The sequence below is a fragment of the Heterodontus francisci genome, chromosome 9 (assembly GCF_036365525.1).
Source record: "Heterodontus francisci isolate sHetFra1 chromosome 9, sHetFra1.hap1, whole genome shotgun sequence".
Lineage (NCBI taxonomy): Eukaryota > Metazoa > Chordata > Chondrichthyes > Heterodontiformes > Heterodontidae > Heterodontus > Heterodontus francisci.
This window is the reverse complement of record NC_090379.1, coordinates 27385488-27412008: the sequence shown is the minus strand read 5'-3', so window position 1 is coordinate 27412008 and position 26521 is coordinate 27385488. Positions and strand designations below refer to the sequence as shown.

At 42.6% G+C, this 26521-nt stretch overlaps 1 protein-coding gene across 2 annotated transcripts in view; it reads left to right on the top strand.

Annotated features, from left to right (window-relative positions):
• The first annotated feature begins 254 nt into the window (after positions 1-254).
• The window catches only part of sel1l (SEL1L adaptor subunit of SYVN1 ubiquitin ligase), a 49901-nt gene continuing 23634 nt past the window's right edge, over positions 255-26521 (top strand). For both annotated transcript variants that reach the window (XM_068038717.1, XM_068038716.1), the window contains exons 1-13: positions 255-525; positions 8232-8269; positions 9080-9239; positions 10993-11160; positions 11601-11706; positions 12402-12564; positions 14699-14752; positions 14881-14940; positions 15238-15319; positions 20702-20856; positions 21146-21202; positions 25791-25859; positions 25950-26027. In XM_068038717.1, coding sequence (XP_067894818.1) covers positions 435-525; positions 8232-8269; positions 9080-9239; positions 10993-11160; positions 11601-11706; positions 12402-12564; positions 14699-14752; positions 14881-14940; positions 15238-15319; positions 20702-20856; positions 21146-21202; positions 25791-25859; positions 25950-26027 — 1281 coding nt within the window. In that variant the 5' untranslated portion in view covers positions 255-434. The remainder of the gene's footprint in view (positions 526-8231; positions 8270-9079; positions 9240-10992; positions 11161-11600; positions 11707-12401; positions 12565-14698; positions 14753-14880; positions 14941-15237; positions 15320-20701; positions 20857-21145; positions 21203-25790; positions 25860-25949; positions 26028-26521) is intronic.

The following is a 26521-nucleotide window of genomic DNA, read 5'->3' as shown; positions in this document are numbered from 1 at the left end:
AATGCAAAACACCTCCCCCATCTTGGGACGCGCTCGAGCCCCGCCCTCGCAGTGGGCGGGACTTAAAACGGCGACGTCTCGCGTCTCTCGGAAACAGTTCGAACCTTCGCAGCAGCTCGTGCGCCTGCGCCTTTGTTCGCCGCCGCGTGCCCGGGACGCATGATCTCATAGGTTGCCTGCTCCTCCGCCCAGTCGGCAACGCCCAATCGCTAACAGCCATGTAGAGGGACACGTGGCGTCTTCCGTTTCACCCGCCGCCGGGATGGGTGGGAGCGGCTGATTGGTCGAGGTGGTTGGTCGGTGGTGGGGGCTTTCTGGAAGTGATAAAAACGAAACGCAGCCATGGCCGAGGAGGTCTGAGTGAGGAAGTGTGCAAGCGGGAAGAGGAAGGCCGCAGTTCTTGTACTAAAGAGAGAGGGGGAAATATAGGAAGGATGGAGATGACTGGAAATCGCATCAGGAAGGTCCGTATTTGGCCGCTGTTGCTGCTGCTCCTGGTGTCGGGGCTGAAGCCCGTTTCAGGGGGTGAGTAACCACGAGAAATCCCCGGGAGTGTCGCATCTTTCTGTCCCTTTCACCTCCCCCGGAAACCGAGGCCAGACACAGGCCCGCCGAGGGCCCCTCACAGTTCCATTACCTGTGGCTGAGTTGCAATGATCAGGATCCTCTCCCTACCCCCGGATATTTAATTGACCTGTCACTGGCAGGGTTGAGGGGGCTGGGGGCTATGAGTTGGGCTGTTGACAGGTGCAGCTGGTGAGTGGTCACCACACCTCCCTCGCCCCGCCATCACAAACATTGCACCGTTAGTTGTGTTGCTGTGGCTCTTCTAACTGTATCTGTACTCATCATCCCATAACTACGGTAGTATTGTGGTTACTGAACCAGTAATCTTGGGCTGTTTAGAGCCTGATCGAATCCCATCCATGATACCTTCAGAATCATTTTTAACTTTAAAAAAAGCTGTCTGATTACCAAAGCTGCAGTTGGTTCAAAAAGACAGAAGTGCAAGGAGAGAGCCAACTGTGGAACAGTCCCAACAACCAATTTTATCTGCAACACCAGTGGAAGAGTCTGTCACTCTAGAATTGGCCTTTATAGCCACTCCAGGTGCTGCTTCACAAACCACTGACCACCTCCAGGCGCTTACCCATTGTCTCCCGAGACAAGGAGGCCAAAGGAGTTGGTTCACTAATGCACTGAAATCCAACTGCCCTCTGAGGTTAACCAGCAAGCCACTCTGTTGTACCAAACTGCCAGTGACGCCCAAATTTTTTTTTTATTCATTCATGCGATGTGGGCGTCGCTGGACAGGCCAGCATTAATTGCCCATCCCTAATTGCCCTTGAGAAGGTGGTAGTGAGCTGCCTTCTTGAACTGCTGCAGTCCATGTGGGACCCCCACAGTGTTGTTAGGAAGGGAGTTCCAGGATTTTGACCCAGCAACAGTGAAGGAACGGTGATATAGTTCCAAGTCAGGATGGTGTGTGACTTGGAGGGGAACTTGCAGGTGGTGATCCCATGTATGTGCTGCCCTTGTCCTTCTAGTTGGTAGAGGTCGTGGGTTTGAAAGGTGCTGTCTAAGGAGCCTTAGTGCATTGCTGCAGTGCATCTTGTAGATAGTACACACTGCTGCCATTGTGTGTCGGTGGTGGAGGGAGTGAATGTTTGTAGATGGGGTGCCAATCAAGCGGGCTGCTTTGTCCTGGATGGTGTCGAGCTTCTTGAGTGTTGTTGGAGCTGCACCCATCCAGGTAAGTGGAGAGTATTCCATCACACTCCTGACTTGTGCCTTGTAGATGGTGGACAGGCATTGGGGAGTCAGGAGGTGAGTTACTTGCCTCAGGATTCCTATCCTCTGACCTGCTCTTGTAGCTACGGTATTTATATGGCTACTCCAGTTCAGTTTCTGGTCAATGGTAGCCTAGGATGTTGATAGTGGGGGATTCAGCGATGGTAATGCTGTTGAATGTCAAGGGGAGATGGTTAGTTTCTCTCTTGTTGAAGATGGTCATTGCCTGGCACTTGTATGGTATGAATGTTACTTGCCACTTATCAGCCCAAGCCTGGATATTGTCCAGGTCTTGCTGCATTTCTACACTGACTGCTTCAGTATCTGAGGAGTCACGAATGGTGCTGAACATTGTGCAATCATTAGCGAACGTCCCCACTTCTGACCTTATGATTGAAGGAAGGTCATTGATGAAGCAGCTGAAGATGGTTGGGCCTAGGACACTACCCTGAGGAACTCCTGCAGTGATGTCCTGGAACTCAGATGATTGACCTCCAACAACTACAACCATCTTCCTTTGTGCTAAGTATGACTCCATCCAGCGGAAGGTTTTCCCCCCGATTCCCATTGACTTCAGTTTTGCTAGGGCTCCTTGATGCCATAATCTGTCAAATGCTACTTTGATGTCAAGGGCAGTCACTCTCACCTCACCTTTTGAGTTCAGCTCTTTTGTCCATGTTTGAACCAAGGCTGTAATGAGGTTAGGAGCTGAGTGGCCCTGGCGGAACCCAAACTGAGCGTCACTGAGCAGGTTGTTGCCAAGCAAGTGTCGCTTGTTGGCACTGTTGATGACACCTTCCATCGTTTTACTGATGATTGAGAGTAGGCGAATGGGGCGGTAGTTGGCCGGGTTGGATTTGTCTTGCTTTTTGTGTACAGGACATACCTGGGCAATTTTCCTCATATACATGGACTTCAGTGAGGCGTTCGATAAGGTTCCCCATGGTAGGCTGATGGAGAAAGTGAAGGCGCATGGGGTCCAAGGTGTACTAGCTAGATGGATAAAGAACTGGCTGGGCAACAGGAGACAGAGAGTAGCAGTGGAAGGGAGTTTCTCAAAATGGAGACGTGTCACCAGTGGTGTTCCACAGGGATCCGTGCTGGGACCACTGTTGTTTGTGATATACATAAATGATTTGGAGGAAAGTATTGGTGGTCTGATTAGCAAGTTTGCAGACGACACTAAGATTGGTGGAGTAGCAGATAGTGAAGGGGACTGTCAGAGAATACAGCAGAATATAGATAGACTGGAGAGTTGGGCAGAGAAATGGCAGATGGAGTTCAATCCGGGCAAATGCGAGGTGATGCATTTTGGAAGATCCAATTCAAGAGTGAACTACACATTAAATGGAAAAGTCCTGGGGAAAATTGATGTACAGAGAGATTTGGGTGTTCAGGTCCATTGTTCCCTGAAGGTGGCAACGCAGTTCAATAGAGTGGTCAAGAAGGCATACGGCATGCTTTCCTTCATCAGACGGGGTATTGAGTACAAGAGTTGGCAGGTCATGTTACAGTTGTATAGGACTTTGGTTCGGCCACATTTGGAATACTGCGTGCAGTTCTGGTCGCCGCATTACCAAAAGGATGTGGATGCTTTGGAGAGGGTGCAGAGGCGGTTCACCAGGATGTTGCCTGGTATGGAGGGCGCTAGCTATGAAGAGAGGTTGAGTAGATTAGGATTATTTTCATTAGAAAGACGGAGGTTGAGGGGGGACCTGATTGAGGTGTACAAAGTCATGAGAGGTATAGACAGGTTGGATAGCAAGAAGCTTTTTCCCAGAGTGGGGGATTCAATTACTAGGGGACACGAGTTCAAAGTGAAAGGGGAAAAGTTTAGGGGGGATATGAGTGGAAAGTTCTTTACGCAGAGGGTGGTGGGTGCCTGGAATGCGTTGCCAGCGGAGGTGGTAGACGCGGGCACGGTAGCGTCTTTTAAGATGTATCTAGACAGATACATGAATGGGCAGGAAGTAAAGAGATACAGACCCTTAGAAAATAGGCGACAGGTTTAGATAGAGGATCTGGATCAGCGTAGGCTTGGAGGGCCGAAGGGCCTGTTCCTGTGCTGTAATTTTCTATGTTCTTTGTTCTTTGCAGGGTAGATGCCAGTGTTGTAGCTGTACTGGAACAGCTTGGCTCAGGGTGCGGCAAGTTCTGGAGCACAGGTCTTCAGTACTATTGCCGGAATATTGTCAGGGCCCATAGCTTTTGCAGTATCCAGTGCCTTCAGTCATTTCTTGATATCACGTGGAGTGAATCGAATTGGTTTAAGTCTGGCATCTGTGATGCTGGGGACTTCAGGAGGAGGACGAGATGGATCATCAACTCGGCACTTCTGGCTGAAAATTTTTGCTAATCCTTCAGCCTTATCTTTCGCACTGATGTGCTGGGCTCCCCCATCATTGAGGATGGGGATATTTGTGGGGCCACCTCCTCCAGTTAGTTGTTTAATTGTCCACCATCATTTCCGGCTGGATGTGGCAGGACTCCAGAGCTTAGATCTGATCCGTTGGTTATGGGATAGCTTAGCTCTGTCTATCGCATGCTGCTTACACAGTTTGGCATGCAAGTAGTCCTGGGTTGTAGCTTCACCAGGTTGACACCTCATTTTGAGGTATGCCTGGTGCTGCTCCTGGCATGCCCTCCTGCACTCTTCTTTGAACCAGGGTTGGTCTCCTGGCTTAGTGGTAATGGTAGAGTGGGGGATATGCCGGGCCATGAGGTTACAGATTGTGGTTGAGTACAGTTCTGCTGCTGCTGATGGCCCACAGCGCCTCATGGATGCCCAGTTTTGCATTGCTAGATCTGTTCGAAATCTATCCCATTCAGCACGGTGATAGTGCCACACAACACGATGGACGGTATCCTCAGTGTAAAGGTGGGACTTCGTCTCCACAAGGACTGTGCAGTGGTCACTCCTACCAATGCTGTCATGGACAGATGCATCTGCAGCAGGCAGATTGGTGAGGACGAGGTCGAGTATGTTCTTCCCTCGTGTTGGTTCCCCCACCACCTGCCGCAGACCCAGTCTAGCAGCCATGTCCTTTAGAACTCTGCCAACTCAGGCAGTAGTGGTGCTACCGAGCCACTCTTGTTCAACATGGAGGAGTACTGAGTCATCAGCTGAGGGACGGCAGTATGTGGTAATCAGTAGGTTACCTTGCCCATGTTTGACCTGATGCCATGAGACTTCATGGGGTCCGGAGTCGATGTTGAGGACTCCCAGGGCAACTCCCTCCTTACTGCATACCACTGTGCCAACACCTCTGCTGGGTCTGTCCTGCCGGTGGGACAGGACGTACCCAGGGATGGTGATGGCAATGTCTGGGACATTATCTGTAAGGTATGATTCCGTGAGTATGACTATGTCAGGCTGTTGCTTGACTAGTCTGTGGGACAGCCCTCCCAACTTTGGCACAAGCCCCCAGATGTTAGTAAGGAGGACTTTGCAGGGTCGACAGGGCTGGGTTTGCCGTTGTCGTTTCCGGTGCCTAGGTCGATGCCGGGTGGTCCGTCCGGTTTCATTCCTTTTTATAGACTTTGTAGCGGTTAGGTACAACTGAGTGGCTTGCTAGGCCATTTCAGAGGGCATGTAAGAGGTAACCGCATTGCTGTGGGTCTGGAGTCACATGTAGGCCAGACCAGGTAAGGACAGCAGATTTCCTTCCCTAAAGGACATTAGTGAACCAGATGGGCTTTTACAACAATTGACAATGGTTTCAGGGCCATCATTAGACTAGTTTTAATTCCAGATTTATTAACGAAATTCAAATTCCACCTTCTGCTGTGGTGGGATTCGAACCCATGTCCCCAGAGGAATACCCTGGGTCTCTGGGTTATTAGTACAGTGATAATACCACTACGCCACCGCCTGCCCTTTCTGGTAATCCTGGTAATATTTTTTTTTCAAAGATATTGCAGTTTCAAAGTTTGCTCCATTCGAGTTTTGATTATCGGAGATGGCTCAATGGTACCAGTGCTAGTATAAGTATGTAATGTAGCACTGTGTGACCAGGCATTGCAATATGTATGCATGACAGAAAGCACTATATTGCATTTTGTTCATTTTGAATACCAAACTTGTTCAGGAAGAATGAGATAAAGAAACAAATTATGCAAATTGATTTGCTTTCCTTCCCATCTGAAAAATAATGGTTCCATGTGTGTTTTAATGTAAAACTACCTCCCATAAACCATTCATTCTATGTTTTAAGGGAGTTGTGTCTTAGTTTTGTTTATAAAATATAGTAATATGCCTCATACTATGTTAACTCAAAAACAGTTTTGTCTCCTGAGCATAATACCACACCCCTTTTATGTATAAATATTTCTGAACATACAATTCATTCGTCATGCCATTTCAGTTTACTTCAGATAATCCTGCAGGCCAGTTAGGAAATCCTAGCTGAATTGGTATGTGGATGTATCCCTAAAGGGACAGTGTGTACTTCATGTTGATTGACTAGCAACCCTGCAGGTGGATGTAGATGTCTCCATACAGTTGAATATGAGATAACTAAAAATGATTTATTTTATTGCATATAAGATATTCATTGGACAGAGGTCTCCCTCCTCAACTTGGCATCTTAATTTTTTTTGTTCTTTCTGTCAGTCTGCTTTTATTCCCTTTGTCTCCATCTCTGACTGCTTTGGCATTTTAGTTTTGTCATGTCTTTTTTCCTGTCTCTTGTAAGCTTCACGCTCTACCTGTATTGGGTGAGAGTAAACTATGGGGCCAGGCAGAGCAGCTGGTGTGATTGGAAGTAGGACCTGAAGATGTAAAGCAATTGTAAAACTACTGCGAGGGAGAGCATGGAGCTGGAGTGGGAAAGTATGGAGTAGAAGCTTGGGACGGAGGTTGATTGGCATTAACTACTGTCAGACCACCTATAAGTTAGTGTGAACATTTTAAGTGTTAGTTGTAATGACTGGAAATCTTTCATTTTTACCTCTGTTAGTAATATTGTGAGAGCTGTTGATCTTGCTGTGGAGGGAGCACTGTATTTGCACAATATTTACAATGTGGCTGAAGATTACGCAGTTAGCAATCATGGAATGGGAGGTAAATGTTACATTTTAATTGGATCACTCACCTTTGAAGGAGAATTTTCATTTTTGGTTAACTGGTTTTTACAAACCTTTTAGGACTGGCTTAGATAACAGATTTGTGTGTATTTTCAGGGCCTAGAGAAGAGTTGTGTGGAATTTAAATGTACTGTTTCCCCAATCAGTTACAATACAGTATGTAGCGATTCTAATGGATTAATAGCCTACTTTGATAAATTAATTTGGATTCAGTAGACTCTCCTCGTGCCCCACCCCCATTATCAGATTGCCTCTTCCAACTGGAGAACTCCTCATCCTGTTGAAATGGACTCGAGAGATTTTTGTTGCATAGAATGTACAGCAGAAAAACAGGCAGTTAACCCAACTGGTTCATTCCAGCTTTTATGCATCATTAGCTTCCTCCTACCCTTTTTCATCTAACCCTATTAATATAATCTTCTATTCCTCCCTCCCTCCCTCTTGTTTTACCTAACTTCCCCTTAAAAGTATCTTTTCTGTTGACAGCAATGCCTTTTTGTGGGAGCAAGTTCCACACTCTGGGTAAAGTTTCTCCTGAATTCCCTTCTGGATTCTCTTATTTATGGCCCCGAGCTTTGGTCTCACCAACAAGTGGAAATATCTTCTCTACATCTACCGATCAAATCCTTCCATAATGTTAAAAGACCTTTACTTGTCCCACACTCTGACTTTTGATATGTTAGCCTTTAAATGTTCCCTAACAAATCAACAATATCTTGTACGTATTTTTAATTAAGAATACATAAATGCAAGTTTAAATGTTTTACATGCCCGCATTAATTGTACAGCTCAGATTGTTAATTGATTCTGGATCTTCATAATGGAACAAGTCATTCTTTTCAATTGATGAACCTCCAAAACCTATTGTATCTCCCTTTTTCAATCATATGTTTTACTTTTCTAACCAGGTCCGTAACCCGTTTAGGAGCAGGAATGTGATCAGTCATGCAACTTTCCTTTGCATGTTCCTATTTAATGTTTGTTTTTCCATAATGTGACAAACATTTCTAGAACGTGGGTGTTGGACTTGCTGGATAGGCTGAATGATCAACAGAAATATTTTTGTGCTACAGATAAACATGTAAACGCAAATAATTGAACCATCTATATTTATGCTTGATTCATCTTGAAATTTTTTTGGAAAAGTTTTGCATTTTTAAATGGAGAATACTTCTCTGGCAAAAATTACATGGTGAAACTTTTTTGATCAGTCTGAGACTTGATTTTCAGTACATGGTTTAAATGGTGGATTACAGTATGACTGCTTTAAAAATAAATTGTCTGGGCTTAGCCTATGTAATAATGGTAAAGGTGTCATTACCCTGGTAACTTTTCTTTCCTCTGTACTTTTGCAGATGTGCAAGAAATAAATGGTGAATCACTGGACTCGAAGGTAATCTTTCATGTGACCAACCACGCCAAAAAAGTTGCAGAGGAGCATTTATAAGTAGTGTTAGGATCCTGTGATCATGAAGGAGGAGTGCTGAAACTGAAGTGCTTTTTCCAAACTTATTTTCTCTTTTGTAGTCACTAATACATCCAACAGGGAATTCAGGAGAAGTTTCTTACCCAAAGAATGGTAAAAATGTGGAAGGTGCTGCCACAAAGAGCAGTTGAGGCGAACAGCATAGATGCATTTAAAGGGAAGCTAGATAAGAACATAATGGTGAAAGGAATAGATGGATATGTGATGGGGTTAGATGAAGAGTGGTGGAAGGAGGCTTGTGTGGCATAAATGGCAGCATGGATAAGTGGGCTGAATGCCTTGTTTCTGCACTATAGGTTTGATGTACTGCTCCCTAATCATCATCTGCCAGACCCATCTCAGTGATGCTCTGAAGTTGTGATGTTTCAAGTTGGTGTGTTGTCACTGCCTCGCTGGCAAATGTAATAAGTCAACATTTTTTATTTTGTTGCATTAGTTTAATTTTTAATGCATTCTCTTTGCAAAATAGTGTTTTCTACCAATTACTGTGCAGTAAAGTTTGAATCACTTTCATGTTCTTTCCCTAGTATCCTTTGTTGAGACATGCAAATGTTAGAAATCTTTAGATGTTAATGTGGTTTTCCCTCTCTCCAGAGAGCCCAACTGCTCTTGGCATTTATTTATTAAAAAAAAACTAAAAATTGTATGTGAGAAGGAGATCCTGTTTTTTGAATTGATTTGAATATTTTTTTTTTTGTATGCATGTTCCCTTTTTAGACAAATGAACAGAAGGAAGATCATCCAGCTGGCTCTCGTGTAGTTGCCGGGCAGATCATAGACTCCAAAGAAGATCTCTGGCAAGATAAGGATGAAGAACACCAGCTTACTACTTCTGATGAAGAAAGTCTAACCACTGATACGGATAGTGATAAAAAAGGTAAGACTGATGATCATCTATTTGACCAGACTTCAAAGCGATCCACTGAAAACAACTTTCAATAGATCCTTAACTCCCGGTGGGTCTTCAGTGACCCAGTGACAAAATGCATTTGTTGGTGCAGAGCAAAGCCATATGGTTGAATAACTTGAGAATCAAGGCGAGTATTGATATACCAATAGGAATATAACTCGTTTGTTTTTGACTGGAAATTACTATTAAATGGATTATTATTTTGTCACTTGCTTACATGTTCATTTTCTACCAGAATTCAATTTTCAGGTTAAGCAGAATTTGGAATACAGTGTAAAGTATTAATCTGCTGAACATTGGTCAATTACAAAATGGGGTTGTGATGTATAGACTATGCATTAGCCCCTCTAATTATACCAATAATAGTGCAGAACTCGATAGATTTACTTCTAGTCTTGAAAAGTGAGGGTTTTTTCTCCTGTATTGTAGTTGTCTTAGTTCCTTATCAAGCTGAAACATGCTACTGATTGTAGCTTGTATGTATTTGACTCCATCTGAAACTCTTGCATCTAAAAATAAAATAGTTGATCATATCAGTCATAAGCTGTAATGAGACTAAGTCAGCAGTGGCTTAAGCAGGTGTTTTTCCCACCCCTTCCCCGTGATTAATGTTGTGCCACGTATACAAAGAAACAGTTTCTATAGTGTAGTATAAAGGTTGGAGAAGAAAGGCAGAAAATAAATTTGGTTTACTCGTGTCAGGATATATGTTTCTTCAAGCATTAAAATCAATCATTTTGTTCAGTTAGATGTAATATTTTAAGTACCATTTAGGATAATCTGTTAGGTGCTTATCCAGTATGGGTAAGTATGAGCAGCTGGCAAAGTGCCAACATTTTATTTGTGAAGTTAACATTTTAATTTCAGGTGAAATATTTCACTGTTTTACTGCATCTGTAGTCTTTGAAATCTTTAACTCAATATGGAAGTAGTGGAAAAGCTGAAATAAGGTAAAACGCTTGAGAACCTGAAGTGAAACTTTACCCATGCAGTTGATTTAAACCCTTTTTTATTTTTTGGCTTATTTATAACGTATACAAGCTTAAGGTTAGGGTGTCACAAGGTATTTTTATATACATTATAACAAGCTTTCAATTTAAAAGTCTTTAAAGTGTGAATAATATGCATATTTGCACACTGATATAATTTTTATATGATGCCCTTCGCGATACAGGATTTTTTTGTTTTGTTTGGTATTAACTGAATACAGCCATAAACTTTCTGGACCATCTCCATTTTGTTAAATAGAATTTTCTTTTTGTGTTGATTTTTTAATTCATTTTTGAAGCTGGTAGCTAACTGAAAAGATTACTTTTATTTGCATGAATGATTTGGGTTTTTTGTAAGGTGGAGATTTTTTTAAAAACAAATGAGTTTTAAGTAAATTGGTCTTGTCCGACATTTGTTTTCATTCAAAAATATTTTGTCACTTCTGGAATTATGATATAATTTTGTATAGTTCATACCGTTGTTTTTCTTTCCCCTTTTTTTGCTTTTTACCCTCAATTATATTAATATTTTTGACAACCACACCAGAGGCTAAAACTTGCGTACATTAATCAGCCTTTTCATGCATAATCTAAGAATATTTGAGAACTTGTTGGTTCTAAATAGTAGTGTGTGCAATCTGTAGGTATAGTGAAAATAGTCTGCTGCATTTCTTAGCTTCTATGAGGTTTTATTATCTGATATTAAATTATTTTTATTTGATTCATTTCAGATCTAACAGCCATTGGTGGCACTGCCGATGGCGAGCCCTGTGTATTTCCTTTCCTGTTTATGGACCAGGAGTACTTTAGTTGTACTACTGATGGGCGAGATGATGACCGATTCTGGTGTGCAGCAACTTACAACTACAATCTGGACCACAAGTGGGGATTTTGTGAAAGTGAGTACTTTTTTCAAGTGCAAATTACACATCTGGGTCTTGGTTTACAAGGATTTTGAACTGGGCTGGTGAAAACCTGAATATACTAAAAGCTTGAATGAAGACTGTAGATATACTTTTTCAAATTCTGAAGTACAGTGCTGGGATCGAGAGAAATCAGTAACATCCTCTGTATAACTTCCATGAGTTAATTTTTATGGCATAAAACTGGGTTCACTAGTCGAATAAATTTTGGTATTGGATCATAACTGAATTGCGTAGGCCAAATGGATTACAAAAAATTACATTCTTGGCATTGGCTCATGACAAAACCATGTAATCATGAGTTGGAGTCACTTTTTGTTTCTGAGTTAAGGGGGCTGGGATCTGAGATCTTAATTAGAAGTTAACTTGTTTCTCTGGTTTCCTGAAGTATTAAAGCATACTTTTTTATGTCCTAGCTGATGAGGAGGCCAGTCAAAGAAAAGTTGCACAAGAGGCAGAGAGATTTTATCACACTGGAATGAAAATGATCAACAGTACAAGTAAAAAGAATCAGAAAAAAGAGTAAGCATCCACACTTTAATTATAAATTTCTTCCCCTTGTAGGCTGCTTGGTGCCATTCAGCCACCTCCTTTGCCTATGAGAGTAAGATGGTCAAAATTACACATCATCTCTAGTCAACTGGTAGGGATTCAGGCATAACAAAACTCCTTGGAGGGGGGAAGTTTCCTATTTTTGTTCTTACCCCACTGAGGTGGAGTATTGTGCCAGTTGGTCCTTTTATGTTAGTGTTCCGTTTGAGGTTGTGTCTACAAATTATTAAAGCAATTAATGTCCTGGTTCAGAGCTCCTGCTCAGTGCTAGAACTGAGTGTTGTCCTGTGTTTTGTGGGCCTTTAGAGAGGTACCAGAGCCTTGTGTAAATAAATATCTTACACTGGTGGTTTTTGAACTTTTTCATGTTGGAATTAGAGCCAGGGGTCATTAAGAACATAAGTAGCTCCCAGGGACTGTTAATTGTTCAAAGGAAAATGCTGGCATCTTTATAGGAAAACCTTTGCAAGTAAGGAAAAGTGTAAGTATACAATGCTGAATTCATGTGCAGTGTGCTTGAGCCCAGACTTGATTTGCATGTTCTCCAGTACTAACAATTGCAGGATTAATGTAATGTTGCAACTGCTTGACCATCTTGCCATTGCCTTGATCATAAACCCTTTCAATGGGTGTTGGTCCATTTTTTTTCTTTTTTTTTGATCTAGAGGGTATAATATACTTGTGAAAGCAGCTGACATGGGAAATGCCAAGGCCATGGAGAAAGTGGGCTATGCCATGCTGTTGGGTGATTACCTGAAGTTGAACATTGGAGCAGCTAAGAATTTCTTTGAGACACTTGCAGAGCAGGGTTCTCCGAAAGGTCAAACAGTAGGTGTGCTTTAACTACATCATAGCTACACAATCTTTATTAATCACTGGTTCTTGCCTCAAATGATAATAGCATCCTGAATGATTTGAATGCAGTTTTAAAGAACTTGATCTGAGTTTCATAACCCCTGAACAGTAACACAATGTTGTAATGTGAATTTGTAGTATTATGTTAAATTCCCTCTAGGCGCTACAATTATATGTAGAAAATATAGGTTACTTTGTGTAATTTTGAGATTGAAGAACCAGATACCTTACTAAAATTAGCCTAGCAATTTTCCCTATAGGTGTTCCTGTATATGGTCTGAAATGCTGTATATGATGAAGTTCTTAAATTTTTTTTGGATGTTTCAGTATGAACTGAAATGCATTATAGTTCAGCCTTTTGTCTTGTCCTTGACAACTTATGTTTTTGCCTTGTTTTTGTATTTCATTCTATTTTTGGAATGATTATTATTGATCCAGATCCATTCTTCAGCTGAGCTAGTTGGCCAATAACTGATATCAGTGTTGGATTAAATTGAGGAAAGGGGTGTGAGCGTGTGGATTGAATCATCCAAGCTATCCTGTAATCAAGGAAGCCATATTACTGCTTCGCTGGTTTAGAGAATAGAAAATCTTTTTTCAGTTCTTCAGGGCTTGTATCAGGGCTTATCTAAATGTTTCCCTTGGCAACATCATCTACAGACAGAATCTGCTTCTACATAGATGTTAGTGGCTCTCTCCTGTATCTTGGTCAACCCCCTTCATTGCCTATTATCGCCCGTCATCTTTGCCCCCTGCACAAACTGTGTCTTTCCCTGACCTCTGTCCCAGGCTGGACTTCAGTATTCTGTTTGAACCTGAATTTCACAAAACTACCTATTCGCACTTCCATACTAGCAGCTTCTTTTGCCCTTCTAATCTTCCACCATCTAATTTTCAGCTCATCCAAAACTCTTTGCATGTACTATTCCATCACCGCAGTTCCCATTGACTTGACTTGTATTTAGCTCCTGGTTTCTCAAACACCTCAGTTTTTAAAATTCTATGTTTTTATATCCCTTCAGGTTTTGGTTCCTATTATTTCTCGAAACATGTCTAGCCCTATAATGCCCTCTATAAATACTCTCTTCCACAGATTCTAGGTTCTTGTGCATTTTTCCCCATTCTTAAACTTCCCTGCCCCTCCACTTTCACCTCCTTGATGCTCTCCTTAAAATCCTTTTCTTTGAGCAAGCTTTTGGTCATTTCTAATCTATCTTCCTTTTGGCTCAGTGTTTGTACAGTGCATGGTGCAGTATTGAATATTGTTAGTCAGGTGAGGAGGGGTCAAAGGACTTCCCTTTTTTCCCTCCTTCTTTGACCACAACAGGTTTAATTCTTTCTTTGAATTGGCTAGTATATCCAATTTATTAGGTGTTTGGTTCTGGTTATGATCATAGCAAGTGAGTAATCGGACAGGTTTTCTTGAGTTAACAAAGAGGTTAACTTTACTATGTTTAAACAGAGCTAATTAAAATAATCTACATGCCGGCTTTCTCAAGCTCTCTCCCATTAGGGGCTGTATTTTACCAAGCCCTCGACATCATGATCTGTGGCATGGGGTGGCCTGAAGATGAGGCCCGCCACGGACCTTGATGGCAGCAGGACCCAGGCCGATCAGCCCAGCGACAGCGAGGCTCCGGGGCGGCCCCCCCACCTCGGCTCTGCCGCTGGGTGATGGGACCACAATTTAAATATCCAAATCAATAAAATTAATACATTTTAAATACACTTACCTCCGATCTTGAGGGCCCGCCGTGATCTTCGGTGTGTCATCCGGCATGCCCGTGCCTTCAGATCCCCGCCCAGGGAAACGCGGCACCATGTTGGGGAGGGGGGAGGAGGTAAGTTTGTCAGTGCAGGGTGGGATGGGGGTGGGGGGAATGGGGTTAAATACATGTAAAGGGTGTAGGGGATGGTGGAAAGGGTTGAACCTTACACTTGGTGCACTAGTTTTGGTGGGGGGGTGGGGGGGATGGTCAGATGTAAAGGTAAGTATTTTGGGGTGGGAGGGCAAACAAGTACTGTAATTGTTTTGGTGGGGTGGGAAAGGGACATAAGAAATGTAATTTTTTAATTCTGGAGGCTCTTTCTTGTATTCCATTTCTAGGCTCTTGGATTCCTTTATGCATCTGGAGTTGGAGTCCACTCAAGTCAAGCTAAGGTACTTGTTTTATGTAGTTTTTAAAAATCTGGCCACCCAATCACCTCTCCCTTGCTGAATGTCTAATCTTGTAAGCTTACGTGCAATAAAATGCTTAATAACCTTTTTTTGCTTTCCTTTTCTTGTAGGCTTTAGTATTTTACACCTTTGGAGCACTTGGAGGGAACTTATTGTCGCACATGATTTTGGTAAGTAACTTTGCTAGTATGTTATAAATACAATGCAATTTGATTCATGTGCAAAAATTCACACTGCAATATACTTTTGATTTGCCAGCACAACGGAAAAAAATAAAATCTTAATTTTAACACCTGTATCAGTAGCATAATAGTCTCCTGTTTAGTTTTGTGCTTCATTTTATAAACTACTATAGAATGTGAATTTCTATCATCCACTTATAGCAAGTTTTGAACAATATTTGATGAATAGGCATATTTGCAGTCAGTGTTTTTTTTTCAATAATTCATCTGTTTTTAATTCCTTAGGGTTATAGATATTGGGCTGGCATAGGAGTTCCTCAGAGCTGTGAATCTGCACTAACTCATTACAAACAAGTGGCAAATTATGGTAAGCAGTCAGATGAACCTTGGATTATTGGAAGGTTGCAAATGTAGCCCGCTGTTTAAGAAGGGAGGGAGAGAGAAAACAGGGAATTACGGACCTGTCACCCTGACTAGAATCCATTATAAAGGATGTGATTAGTGGACTCTTCGAAAATAATGGTCTGATTGGGCAGAGTCAATGTGGATTTATGAAGGGGAAATCATGTTTGACAAACTTGTTGAGTGTTTTGAGGGTATTAGGAGCAGAATGGATAAAGGGGAACCAGTGGATGTGGTGTAGTTGGACTTTCAGAGGCTTTTGATAAAGTCCCACATAGGTTACTAAGCAAAATTAAAGTGTATGGAGTTTGGGGGGTGCGGTAATAAACTAGCATGGATTGGGTAACAGAAGAAAACAAAGTAGGAATAAATAAGTCTTTCTCAGGTTGGTAGGCTGTGACTAGTGGGGTACCGCAAGGATCGGTGCTTGGGCCCAAGCTGTTAACAATCTATATATTAATGATTTGGATATGGGGACCAATTGTAATGTTTCCAAGTTTGCAGATGACACAAAACATGGTGGGTATGTGAGTTGTGAGGAGGATGCAAAGAGGCTTCAGGGGGATTTGGACAGGCTGTGAGTGGGCAAGAACATTGCAGATGGAACACATTTTTCTATATTGTAAAGTTATCCACTTTGGTAGTAAAACAGAAATGCAGAGTAGTGAGAGGTTGGGAAGTGTTGATGTCAAAGGGATCTGGGTGTCCTTGTCCAAAAGTCACTGAAAGCTAACATGCAGGTGCAGCAAGCAATTAGGAAGGCAAATGGTATGTTGGCCTTTATCGCAAGAGGATTTGAGTACAGGAGCAAAGAAGTCTTGCTTCAATTGTATAGAGCATTAGTGAGGCCACACCTGGAATATTGTGTGCAGTTCCGGTCCCCTTGCCTGAGGAAGGATATACTTGCCATAGAGGAAGTGCAGTGGAGGTTCACCTGACTTATTCCTGGGATGGTGAGATTGTCTTATGAGGAGAGATTGAGGAGACTGGGCCTGTATTCTCTGGAGTTTAGAAGAATGAGAGGCGATTTCATAGAAACTTACAAAATTCTTAAAGGGAAAGACAGGGTAGATACAGAAAGGATTTCCCCTAGCTGTGGGGTCCAGAACCAGAAGACACAATCTCAGAATGAAGGGTAAGCCATTTGGGACTGAGATGAGGAGGAACTTGTTCACTCAGAGGATGGTGAATCATTGGCATTCTGTGCCCCAGAGGGTGGTGGAAGCTCAGTCACTGAGTAAGTTCAAGACAGATCGATAGATTTCTAGTTGCTAATGACATCAAGGGTTATAGAGATCGTGCAGGAATATGGCATTGAGGTAAACAATCAGCCATGATTTAGAATGGCAGAACAGGCTCGAAGGGCTGAACGGCCTACTCCTGTTCCTACGTTCCTATTATGTACATGTGTTTTTTATCTATAGAAATGAGAAACTATTATATACTCTTGAATAAAAACAGAAAATGCTGGAAATGCTCAGTAGTTCGAGCAGCATTGTGGCGAGACACTGACATTTCAAGTTGATGACCTTTCATTACAACTGGGAAAAGTTATGTGTGAAACAAGTTGTTTTTTTTAAGCAAGTGAAAGGGGTAGGGGGCTGGGGAGGGATGTAATAGGATGGAAGACAGGAGAGATTAAATAACGACAAAAGAGTTGGTGGTGCAAGGCCAAAGGGAGTAATTGGACAAATAAAGAAACCAGGATTTCCAGTGTCAGCAGTATTTTGCTTTTGTATTTATAATACTGTTTCTGTGGTCCCAGGTAAATAAGTCCTATGTTTTCCGGAAGTGATGGGTTCAAATTTTCATCATTGCTCTGTACTAAAAGTGAGGGGCTGTTAAAGTGATATTTTCATTGCTGCTAAGAATTAAAAGCTTCTGGCCTCTTTACACTTTCACCAGCTTTCTGCAGCTAACTTGTTTGCTGACTTGTCAAAGTTGGTGATTTTTGACCCACCTCTCCAATAGTAACAAATACAAAGCAGAGTGAAAGCTGGCATGTATTTTGATCGCCAATGATCTACATACGAATTAGGAGTAGGCCAGTCGGCCCCTCGAGTGTGCTTTGCCATTCAATAAGATCATTGGTGATCTGATTGTCACCTCAACTCCACATTCCCGCCTACCCCCAATAACCTTTCACCCCCTTGCTTATCAAGAATCCATCTATCTCTGCCTTCAAAAATATTCAAAGACTCTGTGCTGAATTTTTCCAGCTTGCTGTCGATCTCCACAATGAGCTTTTTAAGCAGTAGGGCACATGCGCAGAATTTGCCCCACTGAGCCGTCACAATATTTAGTGCAGCAGCTCATTTACGTGGAGGGGTGGAGCGCCTGCACCGACGACACAAATCGTGGTGGGCGCTCCGTCCTGGGCAACTGCATCCGGCGCTACTGCACAGGCACCGGCTTCATTTTTAAAGGGCTTCAAACCCCTCGGGTCAACTGAAATGTCTAAAGGTTGGGGGGAAAAAAATTTAAACTTTCAGATTCAGTCCCCTCTCCCACCCCTGCCAATGACTAATCAATCTGTAAATACCCTTTTTTTTGCCCCCCCCCCCCCCACTTTCTCCACTTTAACCTTGAACCCCTTCCCATCATCCCCTCCTCCCATCGCATTAGTTTTCACTGTTTCCCCTCCCCACCAATGTTCCGCCTCCGATCTCTGGGACGGCCAGTGGAGTCAGGTAGGTGATCCCTTTATTAACATATAAATTAATATATTTTAATTAGGACCCGTTGCCAAGGGCAGGTGGCCGCCCCGAGGCCTCACCGGCAGTAATATGGGGCGGGGCCTTCCCAGTGTCGTGGCCCGTGGCGGGCCTCTCCTGGAGGTATTTCCTGCCCCCCCCTGCTACAACCCCCAACATCGGGGGGTGGGGGCTGGTAAAATCCAGCCCTGTATTTGCACTGCCTTGAAGAGAGTTTTAAAGACTCACGACCCACTGAGAGAAAAAATTTCTCCTCATCTCTGTCTTAAAAGGTGACCCCTGATTTTTAAACAGTGACCTCTTGTTCTAGATTTTCCCACAAAAGGAGACATCCTTTCCACATCTGAGGTGTATTTGCTTAGTTGTTGCAGTCTCTGGATTAAATATCCTTTTTTTTTTTCCTCACTCCCGACTGCATATGGATCTTTTCCATTTTAAAAGTTTACATTAACTAATATAGTATTTCCAGGAAATGAGTTTAAAATAAAAACTATAATTTCTAAAATTTTGGTGCATAAAGAATACTGAAATCATTACATTTCCCTAAGTATATATCTGATTGAACCTTCTGTCAAAAAAATAGAAATGCATGTACATTGAAGTTGCAGCACAGAAACGGTCTGTTTGGCCGAACAAGTCTGTGTCAGCATTTACTCTATATAAGAGCAAACCGTTCTATTCACCACATGATCTCTCATCCCTTCAGTGCCTACCCAATCTAATCTTGAATGTTGATCTAGTTTCTGTCTCCACTACTAATCTGGAAATGGATTCCACCCAATTGTAAAGTTTCTCCTGCCCTCTTCTAAATTTTTTCAATTTAATGTTGTGTTCATGATCAGTGCCTGCAATTTATTTTGGCTAATGCAATAACCCTATTGTCTAAAGGCTTGAAGACCCTGACATTTTAAAGGAAAATTTTCCAATATGTGAAGGGTGACACAGTGGATTAATCTTTCTCTTGTACATGCAAGAAATTGTGAAGGCTTTTGAATTGGAGTTATAGCTATTGTTGGATCCCATTAGTTGCACAATTGGTCTACAAACTTCTGCAGTTTCTTGGTGTCGGGGCCTGATTGGGGTACTGCCTTGTCACCTTCTCCTCTAGCAGTTTCTCATCCCCCTATCTCCTTGGACCGTTAGGCTGATTGTTATACAATAGGCTACTATTAGGCAGTCTGCAGCTGTCCTGTTAGTTTCTGCTTGTTAGTCTACTTCATAACTTCAGGGCTGCAGAGGCAGCTTATCAGTAGAAGTCATTTCTGATAACCTCGGAGCTGCAGAGACAACTTAATTTGTTAGTAGGCTATACTTAATTGATTAGTTCATTTTAAATGTGGGCGGCACAGTGGCGCAGTGGTTAGCACTGCAGTCTCACAGCTCCAGTGACCCGGGTTTAATTCTGGGTACTGCCTGTGTGGAGTTTGCAAGTTCTCCCTGTGTCTGCGTGGGTTTCCTCCGGGTGCTCCGGTTTCCTCCCACATGCCAAAGACTTGCCGGTTGATAGGTTAATTGGCCATTATAAATTGCCCCTAGTATAGATAGGTGGTAGGGAAATATAGGGACAGGTGGGGATGTGGTAGGAATATGGACCCTCATGGGCAGTGAGTTCCAGGCTATTGCCACTTGCTACATTTTTAAAAAATAAATGAATTCTTCCTCACATTCCACCTGCAACTCTAGCCCAAAACCTTCAATCTGTGTCCAGCTAGTCCTTGTGCCAACAGTTAATAGGAACAGTTTTTCCTCATCTAACTTATCTAAGCCTGTCGTAATCTTGTACACCCCTATTAAATCTCCCCTCGATCTCCTTTGTTCCAACGAAAACAACCCCAGCTTTTCCAACCTAACCTTGTAACCAAAATCTCCTATCCCTGGAGCCATTCTTGTAAATCTCCTTTGCGCCCCTGCAAGGACCTTCACCTTTTTCCTAAAGTGTAGTGACCAGAACTGGATGCAGTACTCTAGTTGGGGCCCAGCCAGAGCTTTATAAAGAAAGGTTCGGCATAACTTCCCTGCTTTTGTACTCTATACCACTATGAAGCCCAAGATCCCCTATGCTTTGCTAACTACTCTCTCAACATGTCCTGCCACCTTCAAAGATCGCTGCACATGCACCCCCAGGTCCCTCTGTTCCTGCACACACCTTGAACTGTGACATTAAGTCTGTATTGCCTTGCCTTATCCCATCTGCCAAAATGCATCAGCTCATGCTTGTCAGTATTAAATTCCATCTACCAGCCCTCTCCCCATTCTGCAAGCCTATCTGTGTCCAGTTGCAGGCAGTTCATATCCTCCTCACTGTTTGTCACTCCTCCAAATTTGGTGTCATTGGCAAATTTTGAAGTTCTACTCTATTCCAAGATCCAAGTCATTTATACGTAGCTAAAAAAAGCAGTGATCCTAGCACTGACCCTTGGGGAACATCATTGTCTACCATCCTGCAGACTGAGAAAGATCCATTTACCACGACTTGCTGTTTTCTGTCCTTAAGCCAATTAACCAGAGGTTTTTATATGATCACTAAATTTAGAATGACAGTAAAATAAGGTGCTATTTCTAGAGCCTATCCTTCAAACATATCTTGTGTTGAAGTAGTTCAGTAATTTTTTAAAATCTAATTTCTTCCTTAGTTGCCAATGACATATCTTTGACTGGTGGTAATGTTGTTCAGAGAATTCGTCTCCTTGATGAAGCTGAAAACTCTGGTGTTGGTAGTGGAATGCTGGAAGATGATTTAATCCAATATTACCAATTCCTGGCTGAAAAGGGAGATATCCAAGCACAGGTAGGGTATTGAAATGGTCTGAGTGAAATAATCTAAATAAAAGTCAAGAATTGTTTGGTACGAAAGTTTAAATCTGAATTTCCCATGTAGCTAAACATGTTGTACTTGATGTCCTTTAGCAACATTGCCATGCAACATTGGTGTTGTATATTTGTATAATGCACTTTTGGCATTTTTTGTATTTTAATTGCTGCAAGTTAAAACTTGCTAACAAGACAGACCTTCAAATGGGAATCTTGAAGAGAGCAAAGAACCCTGTAAACATAAAATTTTTTTCATTATTTTTAAGGTTGGACTTGGTCAATTGCATTTGCATGGAGGACGAGGTGTGGAACAAAATTTTCAGGTAGCTGTTTCCAAAAGCCCTTGAGAAATTGGAATTCTCCTTGAGGTGTTTCGAGCAGTGTGTGGTTTCTACTGTATTTTATAGATGTAGCCTTTTTTAGCTATGCAGACTTTTTTGTCCTTTTCCAGTGTTTATTGCTAGTTTAGCTTCTAGAAGGATTACTTCAGTGATGAGGGTTTGAGACCATTTTATTTAGAAAAAGAATGATGCCGTCATGTCTTGTGTTGAATAGTGATTAGACAAAGAGTGTGTTGTGATCAACTGAGAAATAATGAGTCTTAACTGTTTAAAGCTTACTCCAAAGGATACTGTTAGGGGGAATGGCCTGTCAGGGGAAAGCAGCAACAGCCCAATTCGTTGCACAGGGAAGGAGTAAAAAAATGTGGGAATGCAATAGTTATAGGTGATTCAGTTGTAAGGGGAATAGATGGGCGTTTCTGTGGCTGCAAAAGAGACTCCAAGATGGTATGTTGCCTCCCTGGTGCTAGGGTCAAGGATGTCTCAAAGCAGTTACAGGACATTGTGAAGGGGGAGGGTGAACAGCCAGTGTCATGGTACACATTGGTACAAACGACGTAGGTTTTTTAAAAAAAAAAAGGATGAGGTCCTAAAAGCAGAATATAGGGAGCTAGGAAGTAAGTTGAAAAGTAGGATCTCAAAGGTAGTGATCTCAGGATTACTACCAGTGCCACGTGCTAGTCAAAGTAGAAATAGCAGGATATATCAGATGAATACGTGACTGAAGAGATGGTGTGAAGGGGAGGGTTTTAGATTCCTGGGACATTGGGACCGGTTCAGGGGGAGGTGGGACCAATACAAACTGAAGGGGTTACACCTGGGCAGGACCAGGACTGATGTCCTAGGGGGAATATTTGCTAGAGTGGTTGGGGAAGGTTTAAACTAAAATGGCATGGGGATGGGAACCTTTGCAAGGAATCAGTGGAGGGGGATCAAAGACCAGAACAAGGTATGAGGCGCGAGTTGGCTATGACTGATTGGGAAAGGGATACTTAAAGGGATGACAGTGGATAGGCAATAGCAAACATTTCAAGAGCGCATGGATGAACTGCAACAATTGTTTATCCCTGTTTGGAGCAAGATTAAAAAGGGAAAGGTAGCCAAACCATGGCCTACAAGGGAAATTAGAGATAGCATTAGATCCAAGGAAGAGGCATATAAATTCGCCAGAAAAAACAGACCTGAGGATTGGGAGCAGTTTAGAATTCAGCAAAGGAGGACCAAGGAATTGATTAAGAAGGGGAAAATAGAGTACGAGAGCAAGCTTGTGGGGGAACATAAAAACCTTTACAGTCAGTTTTTATAGGTATGTGAGGAGAGAAAGATTGCTGAAGACAAATGTAGGTCCCTTACAGTCAGAAACAGGGGAATTTATTATGGGGAACAAAGAAATAGCTGACCAACTGAATACATACTTTGGTTCTGAATTCACAAAGAACAAACAAAGAACAGTACAGCACAGGAACAGGCCATTCGGCCCTCCAAGCCTGCGCCAATCTTGATGCCTGTCGAAACTAAAACCTTCTGCACTTCCGGGGTCCGTATCCCTCTATTCCCATCCTGTTCATGTATTTGTCAAGATGCCTCTTAAACGTCGCGATCGTACCTGCTTCCACCACCTGCCCCAGCAGCAAGTTCCAGGCACTCCCCACCCTCTGTATAAAGAACTTGCCTCGCACATCCCCTCTAAACTTTGCCCCTCTCACCTTTAAAGCTGTGTCCCCTAGTAACTGACTCTTCCACCCTGGGAAAAAGCTTCTGACTATCCACTCTGTCCATGCCGCTTATAACTTTGTAAACCTCTATCGTGTCGCCCCTCCACCTCCGTCATTCCAGTGAAAACAATCCGAGTTTATCCAACCTCTCCTCATAGCTAATGCCCTCCAGACCAAGCAACATCCTGGTAAACCTCTTCTGTACCCTCTCCAAAGCCTCCACGTCCTTCTGGTAGTGTGGCGTCCAGAATTGCACGCAATATTCTAAGTGTGGCCTAACTAAGGTTCTGTACAGCTGCAACATGACTTGCCAATTTTTATACTCTATGCCCCGACCGATGAAGGCAAGCATGCCGTATGCCTTCTTGACTACCTTATCCACCTGCGTTGCCACTTTCAGTGACCTGTGGACCTGTACGTCCAGATCTCTCTGCCTGTCAATACTCCTAAGGGTTCTGCCATTTACTGTATACTTCCCACCTGAATTAGACCTTCCAAAATGCATTACCTCACATTTGTCCGGATTAAACTCCATCTGCCATTTCTCCGCCCGAGTCTCCAACTGATCTATATCCTGCTGTATACTCTGACAATCCTCTTCACTGTCCGCAACTCCACCAACCTTTTGTGTCGTCCGCAAACTTACTAATCAGACCAGCTACATTTTCCTCCAGATCATTTATATATACTACAAACAGCAAAAGTCCCAGCACTGATCCCTGCGGAACACCACTAGTCACATCCCTCCATTCAGAAAAGCACCCTTCCACTGCTACCCTCTGTCTTCTATGACCGAGCCAGTTCTGTATCCATCTTGCTAGCTCCCCTCTGATCCCATGTGACTTCACCTTTTGTATCAGTCTGCCATGAGGTAAGGTGATGTCAGGAGTGGGAGGAGGACACAAATATCATACCAGAAATGTTGGGGAACACGGGGCTTAGTGAGAGAGAGGAACTGAAGGAAATCAGTATTAGAAGAGAAGTAGTGTTGGGGAAATTGATGGGATTGAAGACGGAAAAATCCACAGGGCCTGATGGTATGCATCCCAGAGTACTTGAGGAAGTGGCCCTAGAAATAGCGGATGCATTGGTGGTCATCCAAGATTCTATAGACTCTGGAACAGTTCCTACAGATTGGAGGGTAGCTAATGTAACCCGACTATATTTAAAAAGGGAGGTAGAGAGAAAGCAGGGAATTATAGACCAGTCAGCCTGATGTCTGTAATGGGGGAAAATGCTAGAGGTCATTATCAAAGATTTTATAGCAGACCACTTGGAGAACAGTGGTAGAATCGGGCAGAGTCGGCATGGATTTACGAAAGGGAAATCATGCTTGACGAATCTACTAGAATTCTTCGAGGATGTAACTAGTAGAGTTGATGAGGGGCAGCCAGTGGATGTGGTTTATTTGGACTTTCAGAAGGCTTTCCACAAAGTCCCACATAAGAGATTAGTATGTAAAATTGAAGCGCATGGGATTGGGGGTAGTGTACTGCAAAGGATAGAAAATTGGTTGGCATACAGGAAACAAAGAGTAGGAATAAATGAGTCTTTTTCCGAATGGCAGGCAGTGACTAGTGTGGTACCGCAGGGATCGGTGCTAGGACTCCAACTATTCACAATATATATTAATGATTTAAACGAGGGAACTAAATGTATTATCTCCAAATTTGCAGATCACACAAAAATGGGTGGGAAGTGAGTTGTGAGGATGATGCAGAGAGGCTTCAGGGTGATTTGGACAAGTAGAGTGAGTGGGCAAATGCATGGCAGATGCAGTATAATGTGATTAAATGTGAGGTTATCCACTTTGGTAGCAAAAACGAGAAGGCAAATTATTATCTGAACGGCTATAAACAGAGAGGGGTATATGCATGGAGACCTGGGTGTTCTCGTATACCAGTCGCTGAACGCAAGCATACAGGTCCAACAGGCGGTAAAAAAGGCACATGGTATGTTGGCCTTCATAGCGAGAGGATTCGAGTACAAAAGCAGGGATGTCTTTCTGCAATTATACAGGGCCTTGGTGAGGCCACACCTGAAATATTGTGTGCAGTTTTGGTCTCCCTATTTGAGGAAGGATGTTCTTGCTATAGAGGGAGTGCAGCAAAGGTTTACCAGACTGATTCCTGGGATGGCGGGACTGACATATGAGGAGAGATTGAGTCGGTTAGGATTATATTCGCTGGCGTTCAGAAGAGTGAGGGGGGAATCTCATAGAAACCTATAAACTTCTAACAGGACTTGACTGGGTAGATGCAGGAAGGATGTTCCCGATGGTGGGGGAGTCCAGAACCAGGGGTCATAATCTAAGGATACGGGGTAAATCTTTCAGGACTGAGATGAGCAATTTCTTCATCCAGAGAGTGGTGAGCCTGTGGAATTTGCTACCACAGAAAACAGTTGAGGCCAAAACATTGTATGTTTTCAAGAAGGAGTTAGATATAGCTCTTGGGTCTAAAGGGATCAAAGGGTATGGGGGGAAAGTGGGAACAGGTTACCGAGTTGGATGGTCATAATGAATGGTGGAGCAAGCTTGAAGGGCCAAATGGCCTGCTCCTATTTTCTATGTTAAAACACACACGCTTCCTGGATGCAGTGTTCTCGCACCGTTTCAGTCTAGTATCTCATGACATATAACCTATTAAATTTGTGCTTGCCAAGCCCTCTGTGGGTTTGTTAGATCTATTCTGCAGTTTTCACCTATCCAACTTCCTGTTTTCAATAGCAGGAATTCTTCCCTCGCTGATCTGTAATACTTTTTTTTAAATTGATTACTCAAGGGAGCAACTGGCAACACTGAATCCAAGTCGAAATCTGAATTTATAATGCAGTGAGTTTATTTTCCTTTTCAGAGAGCCTTTGATTACTTTAACCAAGCAGCAGCTACTGGAAACTCTCAAGCAATGGCATTCCTAGGAAAGGTAAATGTATAAGATGATATACTTCATAAAATTCAGACTCCGACTATAATTGAGAATTTTTAAAACCAAACTTTTATTTTTTGAGAACAGATGTACTCCGAGGGTAGTAATGTTGTGCCCCAGAACAATGACACTGCTTTTCATTACTTCAAGAAATCAGCAGACATGGTAAGTTGTTGTTTTTTTTTAAAAAAAAGCTCCAATTAATTTTGCTTATGATTTTTCTCTTTTCCCATTAAAACTGATTTAACCTTTCAAAGACTGAAAGTATTTAAATATGTAATGTAAATATCCTGCATTTTTTTTTTCTCTCCTTGAGGGGAAAGATGTGTTGATGAATGGAAGCTCCCTCTCCCTTGCGACTGCTCATATCTTTGTGCCTCCAGTTTGATTTTATTTTCCCATTCTGGTTATCCTTGGAAGATAAATAGAGTTTCTTAGTTCAGTTGTATCCAAGACTACATACCTAGATGTAAGATTGGAACCAGTTCAACTGACAAATTTTCAACTGCTGCCTGAGCCATGGGTAGGATCATTGGATTTCATTAATGCAGTAGGCCAACTGATCAGACTAGACTCATCACAGGGAGGAGGGTACTGGTTAATCAGCAAGTCAGTGTCTTTATAGCATGTTTTGAATTGGACAAGCAGTATCCAGCTCC